Below are 18057 nucleotides of genomic sequence, written 5' to 3'. Positions count from 1 at the left end.
GTTTTAAGAGTCCCTCAGACTACTGTACTGAGCATAACCACAAGGAGGATAAGAGCAGAAACAGGGCACCCAGGGCTAGGATGATAGCAATGAAGGCAGCACAGGTTAGATTTTGGTTACATTTTACAAACAGGGCTGATATAATTTGCTAATGGGTCAGATCTGTAGTGTGAGAGAAAGACAGGAGTCAAGGTTAACCCCAGGGCTTTTGAAAACTGGAAGGATGGCGTCCCTGTGAACTGAGATGGGGAAGAAAATAGATGGCACAGACCTGGAAGGGAATGGGGGAACCCAGAGTTACATGTTAGACTGGAGGTTTATTTTATATGTTCAGATGCAGATGTTGAGTAGGCAGCAAAATGAAATGTCTGAACTACTGGGGTGAGCTCCAGGCCAGAGGTGCAAATTTGGGTTTCCTATTTAGATTCATGACACTCAATGAAATTATAGGGGAGAAAAGAAATCTTTTTCTTTGATCTTCCCAGGTTCTCTGGCTGGGGCCCTAATAAATTAGAATAACATAAGACAATTAACAAGAGAAAAACAAACAGAAACTTATTAACATGTGCATCCCGCATACCCATGGGAGAACTCAGTGATGAGTAACTCAAGTGGGTGGTTAGAATTGGTGGTGTATTTACCTAACTTACTAGGGGAAAGGGAGGGGAAGGAACGGCACTTAGGGAAAAAGACATGACTTTGGGGAAAGAGAAATGGATCCTTCAGAGTAGAATAGATGGCAGATGTAACAGTCAAGTGACAATGTCTGGCTGGGTGTGTGCAGAGTTCTCATCTTTAAGAAAATTAAGGTTGTTCCCAAGGAATTAACCTATGACAATTGAGTTCTTTTGAGGCCTTTGGGAGGCTCTGCTTTTAAGTAGTTAAGATATTTCAGGAACTCAAGTGCCTTCAGCTCAAAATAATTCTTAAGCCAAAGTGGTGTATTTTGGGGTGGCATATCCTGATTCCCTTCAAGATCACCAAGAGAAAGTAAGGTAAGAATTGAGCCATGGGAACCCCAGCGGTTGGAGATCGAGGTAATGAACATGACCCAGTAAAGGCAGGGGCTAATACAAGGTTCTAGAGACCAAGGGAAGAAAGCATTACCGCAGACAGACACTTGCCAACTCTGTTGATTATGTCCAATATTCAACTCTTGTGCTTCAACTTAAATGGTTAACTGTTTTCATTATAGAACAAAGGAAAACCTGTGCAAATGATGTCTCAAAAATCTACTTTTAAAATTACCTATGCAAAAGAAATATTCACCGAAATTCTGGTGCTTCCCTATGTTGGAAAGGAGCTGAATATGATCATCATGCTTCCAGATGAAAACACTGATTTGGAAACGGTAATGAGTGTTCAAAGTATGCATTGTATCATAGTAAAGGCTTTCAGATGATGCCTTTTAGGAAAAAACTTTGAAAATGTGCTTTGATCAGTGTTTCCTTGACATATTTGGCCATATGCCCTTTTCTGTTTTTATGGTTACATTCAGTGGGATGGTTTCTAAGTGTTGAACACCTTTTAGAAAATACTCTCATCCCAGAAAGGACTCAGGCTGGGGACAAACCAGGTCAGAGTTCAAGGTCCTGCTTTACAATTTAGAAATGTGTGCTTTCTTAGCTTTTCCTCTCCATGAAAACTGATGTCAGTACTTCTCTGTGAGGGTTATTGTAGGCTAAAGGGGATTGCCTATACAAGGCATTTGTTTCGATGCACAGAATATGACATTGACTAATATTAGTAGTCTTCTCTCCAGCCTTGCCCAATAGTTGTGAGTCTTCCCCTCAGAAAGCAGTCATTGGGGAAGAGCTGCTGTGACTCTATGCATCACCAAAGGATCTTGTTAAAATGTAGATTTGGGTTTAGTAGGACTGGGGTGGAGCCTGAGATACGGCATTTCCACCAAGCTTCCAGGTGATGCTGAGGCCACTGGGCCATGGAGCATACTGAGTACCAAGTTTGTAGAGAGTCAATGAAGACTTTTAGCAGGGCAGTAATTGGCTTTTTAAAGAAAGCTAATCCTTATGGCTGCAACGGACAAATTGGAAGGAGCGAGAATGGAGGAGACATATCAGAAAGCAGGCGCTGTGGCATTTCAAACAAGAAATGACAAGGGCCTGAATGAAGGCAGCAGCAACAAAGGTGGAGGAAAGGCTGAAAGGCCTAGAGGTTTTGGAAGTTAAATGAACAGAAAATGGTGATGGATTCATTAAAAGGGAGTTTGGGTGAAAGCGGAGACAAGTCTGAGATGCCCTACATCAACATGCTTTTGTTAAGATACAACAACCAACTTTATTTATTTATTTTTTTGAGACAGAGTCTCGCTCTCTCTCTGAGACTGGAGTGCAGTGGCGCGATCTCGGCTCACTGCAACCTCCGCCTCCCGGGTTCGTGCCATTCTCCTGCCTCAGCCTCCCGAGTAGCTGGGACTACAGGCGCCTGCCACCACGCCCGGCTAATTTTTTGTATTTTCAGTACAGACGGGGTTTCACCCTGTTAGCCAGGATGGTCTCGATCTCCTGACCTCGTGATCCGCCTGCCTCGGCCTCCCAAAGTGCCGGGATTACAGGCGTGAACCACCGCACCAGGCCAACGACCAACTTTAAAGAGGACAGTCATTCTCTTACAAATGTACTCCAGGTTGTAAGTGTCTGCCTCAGGGAAAAGGTTTGGCAGTTTCTGGAATTTAGGAATCAAAGCATTGAAATATAAAGTCATCTCCTACCTGAATGGTTCAGCATTCACGTGCTCTCTTCCATATGTATGCTGTCCAGTATAGTAGCCACTAGCCACTTGGGATGATGTACACTTATATCAACGAAAATTAAATTTACAAAACAGGCCTTTCTTGCACTATCCACATTTCAAGTGCTCAGTGGACATATTAGGCTCATGGCTAGCACATTAGGCAGCTCAACTGGAGAGTGTTAACATCATAGAAAACAGTCCCATTGGACAACACTGACCTAGATGTTTAAATCTCCAACTCTCTTGTTTTAGGTGGAGAAAGAACTTTCTTATGAGAGATTCATAGAATGGACAAACCCAGACAAGATGCATGAACGAGAGATGGAAGTTTTCCTTCCTAGATTTAAACTAGAGGAAACTTACAACATGGAGGACGTCCTTCGCAGTATGGGCATGGTCGATGCCTTTGAACAGAACAGGGCAGACTTCACAGGAATGTCGTCTAAGAAGGATCTGTACTTGTCCAAGGTCACGCACAAGTCCTTTGTGGAGGTCAATGAGGAAGGTACAGAAGCAGCAGCTGCTACTGCTTGCAGGATAGTTCGCCAGGGCTTCCGAATCATCCCCACATTCCGTGCAGACCATCCCTTCCTTTTCTTTATCCAGCACAGCAAAACCAATGGTATTCTCTTCTGTGGCCGGTTTTCCTCTCCATAAGGAAATAGTAGTCATTGGATATAGTCCTTCTCTTTTCTCTAACTGATCTACTTTTCCTGTATGCTTTACAGTATGCCTGCAACTCAAAGTGACATTACTATTATAGTGGTGAAAAATGAGGTATTGGGAACCTGATTTTGAAATTCCTTGTTCAGAATGCTTGTGTGTGTTTGCATATTACATTTTTTCTAGGCCCTGAACTTGACATCCCCCAAGGATGTTGTGGTGACTTTGGCAGTGGTATTCCTAAACATTTACCCAAATGACTCCCCTTAAAATAAAGTGTCTCCCCATCCTCACTATTCTCCCACATTCCAACTGTCAGAGCTAAGTCCTGTGTCTTTACTTTGTGCAAGGTGTCACCCACATGTTCAGCTGTGCTGTTCTTCTTACAAGCACAAGATAGATGTAAATGTTACTTCTTCTCTGCTCAATAGTATTGACATAGGAACCCATTTTTAAAGGGAGAATAGAGAGTGAAATGGAGATGAGGGAGGAGGTGTGGTGAGCAGGCCTCAGATTCTCAGAAGTGTCCTCTATTCCAGAAGGTTGCCAGCTCTTCAGAAGCCATTACAGAGGGTGAGAGAGCAGTTAACTCAGACCATGAGAATTCAGTCCAATTTCCCGGGTATTTTTGTTTTAATCATAGTTGGCATTCATAGCAATTGGTGGGTTACAACCTTTTCAAATGTGGAAGTATCCCATTTCCCTGAAAATTTAAAACTGCTACAAAGAGGAAGAGGTGATTGTATATGTTCTATTACAGTAATGTAGTTTGAGACAGCTTCATGGGTAGACATTGCATGTCTTCCTATTTTATTTCAAATATTTACTGAAAAGGCAGGTAAGCTGTCTGTAGCCATTTGTGTTACAGGCTTGAAATGCAACTGCTGTTGACAAAATTCAACAGCCCTTTATGCTAAAAACTCTCAATACATTCGATATTGATGGAACGTATCTCAAAATAATAAGAGCTATTTATGACAAACCCACTGCCAATATCATACTGAATGGGCAAAAACTGGAAGCATTCCCTTTGAAAACTGGCACAAGACAGGGATGCCCCCTCACATCACTCCTATTCAACACATTATTGGAAGTTCTGGCCAGGACAATCAGGCAAGAGAAAGAAATAAAGCTTATTCAAATAGGAAGAGAGGAAGTCAAATTGTCTCTGTTTGCATCGCTTCTCGGCCTTTTGGCTAAGATCAAGTGTGTGTCTCTGTTTGCAGATGACATGATTGTATATTTAGAAAACTCCATTGTCTTAGCCCCAAATCTCCTTAAGCTCATAAGCAACCTCAGCACAATCTCAGGATACAAAGTCAGTGTGCAGAAATCACAAGCATTCGTATCACCAATAATAGACAAACAGGGAGCCAAATCATGAGTGAACTCCCATTCGCAATTGCTACAAAGAGAATAAAATATCTAGGAATACAACTTACAAGTAATGTGAAGGACCTCTTCAAGGAGAACTACAAACCACTGCTGAAGGAAATAAGAGAAGACACAAACAAATGGAAAAACATTCCATGCTTATGGAAAGGAAGAATCAATATTGTGAAAGTGGCTATACTGCCCAGAGTAATTTATAGATTCAATGCTATCCCCATCAAGCTGCCAGCAACTTTCTTCACAGAATTAGAAAAAAACTACTTTAATGTTCATATGGAACCAAAAAAGAGCCCACACTGTCAAGACAATCCTAAGCAAAAAGAACAAAGCTGGAGGCATCATGTTACCTGACTTCAAACTATACTACAAGGCTACAGTAAACAAAACAGCATGGTACTGGTACCAAAACAGAGATGTAGACCAATGGAACAGAATAGAGGCCTCAGAAATAACACTACACATCTACATCCATCTTATCTTTGACAAACCTGACAAAAACAAGCACTAGGGAAAGGATTCCCTATTTAATAAATGATGTTGGGAAAACTGGCTAGCCATATGCAGAAAACTGAAACTGGACCCCTTCCTTACACCTTATGCAAAAACTAACTCAAGATGTATTAAAGTATTAAACATAAGACCTAAAACCATAAAAATCCCAAAAGAAAACCTAGGCATTACCATTCAGGACATAGCCATGGGCAAAGACTTCATGAATAAAACACCAAAAGAAATGGCAACAAAAGCCAAAATTGGCAAATGGGATCCAGCTTCAGCAAGCAAAAGAAACTATTATCAGAGTGAACAGGCAACCTACAGAATGGGAGAAAAATTTAGGCTAATATCCAGACTCTACAAAGAACTTAAACAAATTTACAAGAAAAAAAAAACCCATAAAAAAGTGGGTGAAAGATATGAACAGACATTTCTCAAAAGAAGATATTTATGTGGCCAACAAACATATGAAAAAAAGTTCATCATCACTGGTCATTAGAGATATGCAAATCGAAACCACAATGAGATACCATCTCACGCCAGTTGGAATGGCAATCATTAAAAAGTCAGGAAACAACAGGTGCTAGAGAGGATGTGGAGAAATAGGAACTCTTTTACACTGTTGGTAGGAGTATAAATTAGTTCAACCATTGTGGAAGACAGTGTGGCGATTCCTCAAGGATCTATTACCAGAAATACCATATGAGCCAACAATCCCATTACTGGGTATGTACCCAAAAGAATAAAAATCATTCTACTGTAAAAACACATGCACATGTATGATTATTGTGGCACTGTTCACAATGGCAAAGACTTGGAACCAACCCAAATGCCCATCAATGATAGACTGGATAAAGAAAATGTGGCACATATACACCATGGAATACTATGCAGTTCATGTCCTTTGCAGGGACATGGATGAAGCTGGAAGCCATCATTCTCAGCAAACTAACACAAGAACAGAAAACCAAACGCCGCATGTTGTCACTCATAAATGGGAGTTGAACAATAAGAACACATGGACACAGGGAGGGGAACATCGCACACCTGGGCCTGTCACAGAGGTGGGGGCCTAGCGGAGGGTAGCATTAGGATAAATACCTAATGTAGATGACGGATTGATGGGTGCAGCAAACCACCATGGCACGTGTATACCTATGTAACAAACCTGCACGTTCTGCACATGTACCCCAGAACTTAAAGTATAATAATGAACATTAATTTAAAAATAATCAATTAATTAATTAAAAAATAAAATATACAATCTGATACATTTGGATATATGTATTATACATATACACACCTGTAAAAGCAATCTAGATAATGAACATATCCATCACTCCAAAGTATCTCCTTCTCCTTTATACTGCCTCTCACCCACCTCTCTCTGCCCTGTCCTCAGTTCCATGTTCCATGCAACTACTGATGTACCTTATATCACTACAGATCAGTTTGCATGTTCTTGAAATTTATGTAAATAAAATCATATGATATATAAAAGTAAAGAAAGTGTGTTTTAAAAAAATATTTGAGATATTGAGCATAACTATGGGATAAGACTTCAAAAAAGTGAAGGGGTTAAAGATGAAGGAGTGCAGGTAAATATTTGCTTAACTAATTTCGTTTAGTGAGTTAAACAATAGATTCAATCACAGATCATTTAATCCACTAGTTTCCATATTTTACTCACCTAAGGTTAGAGTTTACTATTTAGACACTTAACATTTCTTGGCTTACTGGACAATGTGAGTCACCTCTCCAGAAAAATTCATGGCATTGAATGGATAAATTTAAAAAGTAGAAACTTTGTTTTAAAAACTCTAAAATCAGTCAGCACAGCTTCTGCTTTAGAACATCAGAAAAAGAAGAGTAAATTAAACCCAACTAAGCAGAACAAAATAAATAATAAAAATGGGGGCAGAAATGAATGAAATCCAGAGAGAAAAATCAATGAAAACAAATGCTAATTATTTTAAAAGATCAATGAATTGATGTGACAGTAGCCAGGTTAAACAAAAAGAAAAGCCTAAATTACTAATATCAGAAATGAAAGTGGTGACATGCTAAAAAATCCCATGTACAATAAAAAAATCATAAAAGAATACTCGGGACAGCTCTGTGCCCACAAATTTGATAAACTACCTGACATGGATCAATTTCTTGAAAGACACAATCCGCCAAAAGTCACACAACAGGAAATAGAACATTTGAATAGGCCTATATCTACTAAAAAATTTAATCAATAATTAATAGCCCTTTAAAACAATCACCAGACCTAGATGGACTCACTAGTGAATTCTAAAAAAATAAAAATAAATAAGAAAACGTTTACACCAATTCTCTAAGTCTCTTTCAGAAGATAGAAGCAGAAGAACTACTTTCTAATTCATTCTCTATGGCTGGAATTACTCTGATAACAAAACCAGACAAAGAAATGAGAAGAAAAGAAACTTAATGACCAGTATCTTTCATTAGTATAGGTGTAAAATCCTGAGCAACATATTCACAAACGATATCCAACTATGTGTAAAATAGTTGGATTATACATTGTGACTAAGTAAGATTGATTGCAGGTGTACAAGGCTACTTCAACATTTGAAAATCAAATAAAGGAATCCATCACATCAACAGGTGAAAACAGAAAAAATCCTCAAAAAATTACTAGCAACTCCAATTCAACAATACATTAAAAAGATCACTCACCACGATCAAGTGAGATTCACCAGGGTATGTATGTTTCAATATACACAAATCAATACATGCGATATATTACATTAACAGAACCAACAACAAAACTACACGATCATTTCAATAAATGCCGAGAAAGTATTCAGTAAAATTCCACATCGCTTTATGATAAAAATCCTTAACACATTGGGTATAGAAGGAATATACCTCAAAATAATAAAAATCAAAATGAAAAACCCACTGCTAATATATTGAACGGGGAAAAATTGAAAACCTTTCCTATAAGATCTGCAACAAGACAAGGATGCCCAGTTTCGCCCCCTTTATTCAGTCTCTGACTGGAAGTCCTGGCCGGGGCAATTAGGCAAGAAAAAGAAACAAAGGACACCCAGACTGCAAAGGAAGAAATAAAATTAGCTTTGCTCACCAATGGCATAATCTTATAATCGGAAAAACCAAGAGACTCCCCTCAAAAACTGCTAGAACTAATAAATGAATCAGTAAGGTTGCAGAATACAAAATGGATATAAGATATCAGTAAGATTTCTATACATGAACAGTGAACAATCTGAAAAATCAAGAAAGAAATCCCACTTACAATACCTATAAGAAATATAATGTATAAAATACCTAGTATCAATTTAATCAAAGAAGTGAAAGACTTCTACAAGGACAACTATAAAACACTGATGAGAAAAACGTAAAGAGGACACACAGAAAATGGACACATATTCATGCTCACAGGTTGGAATAATTAATGTTAAAATTACAACGCCACCCAAACAATTTACAGAGTCAGTGCAATCCCTATCAAAATACCAATGTCATTCTTCACAGAAATAGAAGAAAAAAAAAAAATCCTACAATCTGTATGGAACCACGAAAAACCCCAAATGGCCAAAGCGCATTATCGCTTCTTGACTGAAAACTCCCAGAAAGTTGCGGTTTTTACCCGCACAGAGATTGGCCGCTTCGCGCACATCAGGAAATCCCGCGGCTTGCGGGACCCGCCCCGCCCTCCTGCCCAGGCGCCCGCTGGGTAGTTCCTGGCTGGGCCTGGCTGGGCCTGACTGGGCCCGACTCCGCCCACCTCGCCACTCACTAGAAACTGATACCGCGCGCCACTCCGACAGCTCTATTCCCGCCTCTCCGACCAGGTCTCACCTCGCTCCTGGGCAGCTGCGCGGAGAACTGGGGTAGGTGTCTGGCTTTCGGAGCGGTTCCCACACGCGGGATTCCCATTATCTGCTGAGCCCAGGAATAGGGCTGGAACTCGCGACAGGGAAGCCCAGTGAAGTGCTCAGCGCGCCTGTTGTCCAGACCTTTCCCTGGGGCTGTCCTTCTTCACTTGGTCTCTGGCGGGGCCTCCCTAAGGGCAGGGACTTGGCTGCACCTGGCTGTCTGCCCTGTGGGTCCAGGCACGCGGAGGAGACGCTAGGGCGAATGGGCGAGGAGCTGGGGGGTGAAAGTCCTGCCTGGGCCCACGCCTCCTGTCGGAGCTGGAAGTAGGTGCAGACAAAATGAGGCCTCCCACCCTGGTGAAGTTTCCGCTGGGCGCTGGAGGGGGCTGTGAGGCCTGGGACCTCCAGGAATAACAAGAGCAACAGTATTTATTTGTCGGTGCCCAAACTCATATGCTCTCAGTATTCAGAATTTGTACTTGGCATTCCCCCTCCTTTAAAAGAAACCAGGAGAGGCGTTGATGGTATGTTTTTGGACTGGAAAAAAATCAAAATGAGGAAGATACTGTTGCCAGAAAGCAAGAATGTTCGGACAGTGTAAAAAGAAAGTAACCAATTTAAAGAGATTCCCAGTAGGTAAGTAGAGAGGATTTATTCAAGAACGAAAACCAGCATGTGTTAATTGAAATACATGTTACTACAAAGCCAAGAAAGAGTCCTTGAGTAAATTCAGATAAAACAAGTAAGATGGGCCGGGCGCGGTAGCTCACGCCTGTAATCCCAGCACTTTGAGAGGCTGAGGGGGGCGGATCACGAGGTCAGGAGTTCGAGACCAGCCTGGCCAATATGGTGAAACTTAGTCTCTACTGAAAATACAAAAATTAGCCGGGCGTGATGACGTGGGGTAGTCCCAGCTACTCAGGAGGCTGAGGCAGAAGAATCGCTTGAACCTGGGAGGCAGAGGTTGCAGTGAGCCAAGATTACACCACTGCACTCCAGCCTGGGGGACAAAGCGAGACTCCGTCTCAAAAAAAAAAAAAAGAGTAAGATGAGTTTAAAGGAAGCAGGACATAATTTCAATAATGTTTACAAGAAATGCTGTGTGATGCGTGTGATGATTCATATACGACTGCTGTGTAGGAATTGTGACTATAGGCACATAGGTTGACAGGCACAGTGGTTATAAACCAACCTGAAGGCCTAAGTATTAAACCAGGAGACCTTGAAAGCCAACTTGTGTGATAGAACTCTGTGTTATGCAAACCAGATGCACGAAAACCTCAAATAGTATTTCATTTCAAGGAAAGGCATTTGGCAAAAAAAAAAAAAAAAAAAAAAGGAAATTTAATGGTCGTCTTTGCGAAATCCCAGTATAGGACCAAACCATAAAATGGTCCTTACATTTATTTGGCTTTAAAAATATTGTTTGGCTATAAAAATAAATAGCAGTATGACCTGAAAAGTAGCAGTGTCAGGTCAGTCAGACCCCATGTCCTAATCATCAATCTGGCAGCCCCATCCTATTGTTTTTGTGAATAGGAGATGGTCTGTTATTAATTTAACCCCAGAAAAGTATTAAAATAAGCATTACCGTCACCCTAGGAAATATAAAAAGATAGAGTGAAGATAAAGTGAATAAAACCCACAGTATTACTAGTGGTGTGCTAGAAATAAGTTTTATAATCACTGTTGTACAGTTGTGTGTATTTTAAAACATGTTTGAAAGTCTTAGGAGAATTTAGTTTACCAGATTTATAAGTGTTGATTTCTTCAGTTTATTATTGTACAAATGCTTATATTAATGATATTGTTGTTAACTTCGTAAGTTTGTTCTTTAAAGTGATTACAACTTTAAAACATCTGATACATAAAGCTTTATCATCAATGCTTAAATGTTTAAAATAACCTATTTGCTGTATTAGCAGTGTGCTTTAAAGTTTAAGGAAAACAATTTGTTTACCAAATTAATAAGAAATTAATTGATCATTGACTAAATAAGGTATAATAGCAGAAAAAGTTGTTCTCTATGAAAATTCTGCTTTGGGAATGAAAATCTTAACAGACTAAATAAACCTGCACTCACCAGCAGAGGGGAAACTGTGGGAGATGAGAAATGGGACTGGTAGATTACCCATATGTGGTCGAGCATATGAAGAAGTTACTGAAAGGGCTTGAGTGATCTGTAGAATATTTGGTGGGAGGGGAATTTGCCATAGGTTTTTAAAAAATGAAAACAAAAAAGGGGGGGAAAGCAATAGTAACATAAGGAAAAACAGACATGTAAGAAAAGAAATGCATCCATTATTCATTCATTGGCTTAACAGTGAATACTATTTAGTCACAAGAAAGCAAACACTTGGAGAGAGGAAGTGAAGTGTGGTAAGTGATAAAAGAAAATTAATTATCAGCCCTAAATTAGGAAGGCAATTTATAATGTCAAAAATTGTGGGGTTAAAAATAGTCGTATACACAATTATTTCTAAATATGAAAGTAAATACCAAGAGAAAGGGTGCACTGAGGTTTATTGTTTCTGGGGAGGTGGGAGTAGTAGGAAGACACTTATTGATTTGTGTAAGATCTTGCCTAGTATTATCTCACTTTTCAACTAAGTGCAAGTCCATTAATTTCATAAAAGCAAAATTACCAAATGACACTACAACAAATATAGGCACATTGTAGGGAAAGTAGCAAAGGATATAAATAAAATTAGAATTACCCATTATCCAGAAATATGTGATGTTCAGTGCTCCCCGTAGTCTTTTTGTCTATGAATTATACTTATGTGTAACTTTATTCTTAATTTATACTTAATATTTTCTCATGGCATTACTGTGATTTTTAATATCTCCATTTATATTCAATCATGGATGTGACAGAATCTAACTGGTTCTCTGTTGCTGGGTATTTAAATATTTTCTCTGCAGCATATAGAGTGCTTCAGTAGTCATCTTCCTGCATACTGTTTTTATCAGTACTTGTGAGCTTTATCTTTAGTGAAATTCTTTAAAATGGAATTTTTTATCCTAAAGGTATAAATATTTTCATGGCATTTTCTTTTTCCTACCCTTCTATCTTCCCTGTGTTCCTTCCTTCGTTTATAAAAACATAGTTCTAAGTTACATTCTGAAAATATTGGTGTCCTAATTTACATGATCACATATGGAATATAGGAAGGAATACCTATTTTACCAGTATTGGAAATCAATAGTTTTTCTACTTGCAAATTTCATGTTTTAAGCAAGTATCTTTTTTGCTTTCTGCTGCTTCTTTTATTGGAAGTCCTTATACTGTGGTGATTAAGAGGAGCCCTAGAACCACAAAGACCTGGTTTCTAATGCCTGCTCCTCTGTTTGTAGTTGAGTGATCTCAGGGGAAACAGACTTAAAAAGTGAAGACTCAATTTCTTTGCTTGTAAAGTGCAGACGTTCACTCACGGCACCTACCTCATCAGCTTGTATGGATTAAATGACATCTTGTAAGAAAAGCCCTCGTATAGTTTTTGTGTGTATGAAAACAAGTATCCATTTAACTGGTAATAGATAGAGTGAAAAGTAAATACACATGTAAACCTATATTAATGTAATATTGTTTAAAAATCCATTGTTTCAGGCTCACTGTCATGGATGCTCTATCGGAAGGAAATGGCACATTTGCATTAAACCTTTTGAAAAAGCTAGGGGAAAACAACTCCCCTAATCTGAAAATTTGTCCCTAATCTGAACAAGTCCCTAATCTGAAAACTTGAAATCTGAAATGCTCTAAAATCTGAAACTTTATGAGTACCATCTTGATGTACGATTTGCAAGTCATTTCAAAGAGTTTTGCTTTCACTCTGAGTCAGAGGGGTTTACAGTGGAGGAATGATGTGACTTGTGTTTTAACAGTAGCCCTCGGGCTCCTGGGCTGAGAACAATCATGGAGAGGATAAGGGAAGAAACAAGGCAATCTCTTGGGAGTTGACTGCACCATCCAGGACTAGGATGATAGCAGTGGAGGTAGGAAGCATGGGTTAGATTTTGGTTACATTTTAAAGATGGGGCTGATATAATTATAATGGGTCAGACATGTGTTGTGAGAGAAAGACAGGAGTCAAGGTTACCTACAGGATGGTGTCCACATCAACTGAGACAGGGAAGATGAGAGATGGAGCAGATTTGGAATGGATTGTGAGGGACCCAGTGTTACATGTTAAATTGGAGGTTTCTTTTATACGTTGTATATTCAGTTGCAGATGTCGCGTAGGCAGCAAAATTGATGAGTCTAGACTACAGGGGTGAGTTCCAGGGCAGAGGTGCAAATTTGGTTTCATATTTCAATTCAAGAGACTAAATGAAACTATAGGGGAGAAAAAAGTCTTTTTCCTCTGTCTTCCTGGGATCACTGGCTAGGACCTTATAGTGTAACAAAAGAGAATTTACAAGAGAAAAGCAAACAGAAATTGATCAACCTGTGTGTCACATATACACGTTGGAGACCTCAGTTATGAGTAACTCAAATGAGTGGTTAGAATTGGTGGTGTATTTACCTAATTTAGGATGGGAAAGGGAGGGGGAAAAGGGAACTTAGCAAAAAGAAATGACATTTTTAAGAGATAAATGGATCCTTTAGGGTAGAATGGATAGCTGATATAATAGTCGAGTCGTAATGTCTGGCTGAGTGTATACAGAGTTCTCAGCTTTGAGAAGATTAAAGTTGTTCCCAAAAAGCAAATTTATGACAAGTGAGGGCTTCTGAGTCCTTTTGGGAGGCTCTGCTTTTAGGCAGATAACATATTTCAGGAACTCAAATGCCTTCACCTCAAAATAATTCTTAAACGAAAGTAGCATATTTTGGAGTGATATATTCTGATTCTTTTGAAGTCCACCAAGAAAAGTAAAGTAAGGATTGAACCATGGACACCCCAGTGTTTGGAAACTGGCAAGGGCCAGTGAAGGCAGAGGCCAATATGGGAATCTAGAGACCAAGGGAAGAAAGTGTTTCTGAGGCAGAGAGTGGCCAGCTCTGTTGATGTATGTGCAGTGTATTAATGGTTGTGTTTCAAGTTAATTTTTACCTGTGTCTTTTATAGAACAAAGAAAAACCTGTGCAAATGATGTTTAAGAAATCAACTTTTCAAATGACCTATGCAAAAGAAATATTAAACAAAATTCTGGTGCTTTCTTATGTTGGAAAGGAGCTGAATATGCTTCCAGATGAAAACACTGGTTTGAAAATGGTAATGAGTGTCCAAAGTATGCATTTTCTCATAGTGAATGCTCTCACAAGCTTTTAGGAAAAAAAAAACTTTGAAAATTCGGTTTTACCAATGTTTTCTTGACATATTTGGTCACATGCCTTTTTCTCTTTTTATGGTTATATCCAGCGGGATGTTGTTCTAAGTGCTGAACACAATCTAGAAAATTCTTGACCTGGCGCGGTGGCTCACGCCTATAATCCCAGGGCTTTGGGAGGCCAAGGCAGGTGGATCATGAGGTCAAGAGATCGAGACAATCCTGGCCAACATGGTGAAACCCTGTCTCTACTAAAAATACAAAAAGTATCTGGGCGTGGTGACATGCACCTGTAGTCTCAACTACTAGGGAGACGGAGGCAGGGGAATCACTTGAACGCAGGAAGTGGATGTTGCAGTAAGCCGAGATCGTGCCACCGCACTCCAGCCTGGCAACAGTGCAAGACTCCATCAAATAAAAAAAAAAAAAAAAAGAAAGAAAGAAAGAAGAAAAAAAGAAAAGAAAATACTCTTATTCCAGAAAAGACTCAGGTTGGGGCCAAATCAGGTCAGCCCTCAAAATCTTGCTTTACAATTTTGACTTTTTTTTCTCTTAGCCTTTTCCTTCCTGTGGAAAATGATATCCGTACATCTCTATGAGGGTTATTGCAGGATAAAGGAGATTGCCTATGTAAGGCATTTGTTTCAATGCGCAGAGTATGACATTGACTAATATTAGTAGTCTTCACTCCAGCCTTGCCCACTAGGTGTGAGTTTTCCCTTCAGAAAGCAGTCATATGGGGAAGAGCTGTTCTGAGTCTATACATCAGCCAAGGATCTCGTTAAAATATAGATTCTGGTTTAGTAGGACTGGGATGGAGCCTGAGATGCTGCATTTCCACCAAGCTTCCAGGTGATGTTGAGGCGGCTGGCCCATGGAGCACACTGAGTAGCAAGGTGTTAGAGAGTCAGTGAAGACTTTCAGCAGGGTAGCATTTTGCTTCTCTAGAAAGCTAATCCTTACGACTGCAACAGACAAATTGAAAGAAGTAAGAATGGAGAGAGATAAGAAAGGAAGCTGCTATGACATTTTAAACAAGACAAAATTAGGGCCTGAATGAAGGCAGCAGCAACAGAGGCAGAGGAAGGGCCGAAAGATGTTGGAAGTTAAAAGAACAGAAAATGGTGATGGATTCATTGGAAGGAAATTTGGGTAAAAGAGAAGATAGGTCTGAGATACCAGCATGCTTTTATTAGATAGAACACCACACTTTAAGAGGACAGTCATTCTCCTACAAATATACTCTAAGTTGTAAGTTTCCGCATGAAGGAAAAGGTTTGACTAAGTGTCTTGAATCCAGGAATCAAGGCATTGAAATGTAAAGTCATCTCGAATGGTTTCGCATTAAGGTGCTTTCTTCCATATGTGTGCTGTCCAATATGGTAGCCACTAGCCATTTGGGATGATGTACACTTACATTAAAAAATTAAATTTACAAAACAGGCCTTTATTGCACTATCCACATTTCAAGTGCTCGGTAACCATATATGGCTCATGGCTACCACATCAGGCAACTCAGCCGGAGCGTGTTAACATCGTAGAAAACAGTCCCATTGGACAACACTGATTAGATTTTCAAATCTCCCACTCTCTTATTTTAGGTGGAAAAAGAACTTTCTTATGAGAGATTGATAGAATGGACAAAGCCAGACAACATGCATGAACGAGAGATGGAAGTTTTCCTTCCTAGATTTAAACTAGAGGAAACTTACAACATGGAGGATGTCCTTCGCAGTATGGACATGGTCGATGCCTTAGAACAGGACAGGGCAGACTTGAAGGATCTGTACTTGTCCAAGGTCATGCACAAGTCCTTTGTGGAGGTCAATGAGGAAGGTATAGAAGCAGCAGCAGCTACCACACCAAAAAGGGTTTTATGTTGTGCCAGTTACTCCCTCAGGTTCTGTGCAGACCATCCCTTCCTTTTCTTCATCCAGCACAGCAAAACCAATGGTATTCTCTTCTGTTGCCGGTTTTCTTCTCCATAAGGAAATAGTAGTCATTGAATGTAGTCCTCTTTTCTCTAACTGACTTACTTTTTCTCTACACTTCATAGTGTGCCTGCAAACCCAAAATGACTTTATTATTGCAGTGGTCAAAAAGGAGATATTAGGAGCCTAATTTGAAATTCCTTGTTCAGAACCCTTCTGTGTATTTTTGTAGGTTAAATGTTTTCTAAAGTTGGAAGTTGACATTCTCCAAGGATCCTGTGGTCACTTCGGCAGTGATACCTCTAACCATTCAGCCAAACCACTCTGCTTGGAACGAGCTGTCTCCCTCTCCTTTGTTGCTACTTTTCTTTCTTCTCTGCTGAATAGTATTGACATATAGACCCATTTTTAATGAGAGAATAGAGAGTGAAATGGAGAATGGGTAGAAGATGTGGGCAGGAGGTCTCAGAAATCCATACAAGCAACCTCTAGTCTAGAACTTTACCAGCAATTCCAAGGCCAGCACAGAGGATGAGAGAGCAGTTAACTCAGACCAGTGAGAAATCAGTCCAACTTCCTGTATGTTTCTGCCTTATTTGTAGTTTGCATTCATAGGGATCAGTAGGTCACAAACCTGTTCAAACATGTAACTATTCACTTTCTCTGAAAATTTACAATTGTTATCAGGAGGCAGAGATGAGTAGATAATGTTCTATTCACAGTTTGAGACAGCTTCATGGGTATACAGAACATGTCTTTCTATTTTATTTCAAATATTTTTGGAAAGGCACCTCAGGTTTCTGTAGCCATTTGTATTACAGGCTTGAAATGAAATTGCAGTGTTCAGTGTTAAGAGAACACACTGATTAGTTAGATTGAAGAGGGAGGTTGGTACTCTTTTCTAGGGGACAGCAAAAAGGACTTATTCCATCAACACCCTTGCAGTCAGAAGAACCCTGGGCAGCCCCTTATTTCACTGACACCACTTATATTTGCATTCCACAGCTAGTTCACTTTTCCCTTTTGACCCAAGTTGGCGAATTAGCTGCAGGGAGGGAATAGGACTGAGGAGTACAAGGAAACATCCATGTTGTGTGCGGGCTGAGAGAGGAAAGAGGGAGTATCAGAGGTTGCCGGGTTTATCATTCTCATTCTGCTGCCTCTTCTACCCAACACTTGCACTTGGAAAGAATAATCCTAGGTGGGGAATAATCAGTTAATGTGATTCTTTCACTGCAGAGAGAGCTTCTGAGTGTTACAGCCAGGAGCAATAGGCTGGCGCCCCGTTCGTTATGCAAAGGCATGCCTTCTTGCACAGCCTTGCAAGAAGTCCAGTTAAGTGGGTTAGTAGTTGGGAGCTGGAAGTGTAAATAGAGTAGCTGCCTACCATCCATGTGGGAATGTGTCTTTTTTTTTTTTTTTTTTTTGACGGAGTCTCACTCTGTCACCAGGCTGGAGTACAGTGGCACAATATCGGCTGACTGCAACCTCTGGTTCCCGGGTTCAAGCAATTCTCCTGCTTTAGCCTCCTGAGTAGCTGGGAATACAGGTGTGTGCCACCACACCCAGCTGATTTTTGTATTTTTAGTAGAGAAGGGTTTTTACCGTGTTGGCCAGGTTGGTCTCGATCTCCTGACCTTGTGATCTGCCTGCCTCAGCCTGCCAAAGTGCTGGGATTACAG

General features: G+C 40.0%; 2 protein-coding genes across 7 annotated transcripts in view; both read left to right on the top strand.

Moving 5' to 3' along the window:
* LOC126941457 (serpin B6-like) overlaps window positions 1-5642 on the top strand; it is a 29997-nt gene extending 24355 nt beyond the window's left edge. For both annotated transcript variants that reach the window (XM_050768099.1, XM_050768100.1), the window contains exons 6-7: window positions 1196-1351; window positions 3007-5642. In XM_050768099.1, coding sequence (XP_050624056.1) covers window positions 1196-1351; window positions 3007-3411 — 561 coding nt within the window. In that variant the 3' untranslated portion in view covers window positions 3412-5642. The remainder of the gene's footprint in view (window positions 1-1195; window positions 1352-3006) is intronic.
* Window positions 5643-9063: 3421 nt separating this feature from the next.
* Window positions 9064-18057, top strand: part of LOC126941460 (serpin B6-like) — a 44642-nt gene continuing 35648 nt past the window's right edge. The window contains exons 1-2 of one of the 5 annotated variants that reach the window (XM_050768108.1): window positions 9110-9188; window positions 13059-13169. The gene's annotated coding sequence lies outside the window, so the exon portion shown is untranslated. The other 4 variants (XM_050768109.1, XM_050768111.1, XM_050768103.1 and 1 more) reach the window with 4 other exon arrangements.

This window comes from Macaca thibetana, chromosome 18 (assembly GCF_024542745.1).
Source record: "Macaca thibetana thibetana isolate TM-01 chromosome 18, ASM2454274v1, whole genome shotgun sequence".
NCBI classification, from domain to species: domain Eukaryota; kingdom Metazoa; phylum Chordata; class Mammalia; order Primates; family Cercopithecidae; genus Macaca; species Macaca thibetana.
This window is presented reverse-complemented; position numbering and strand designations above follow the sequence as displayed.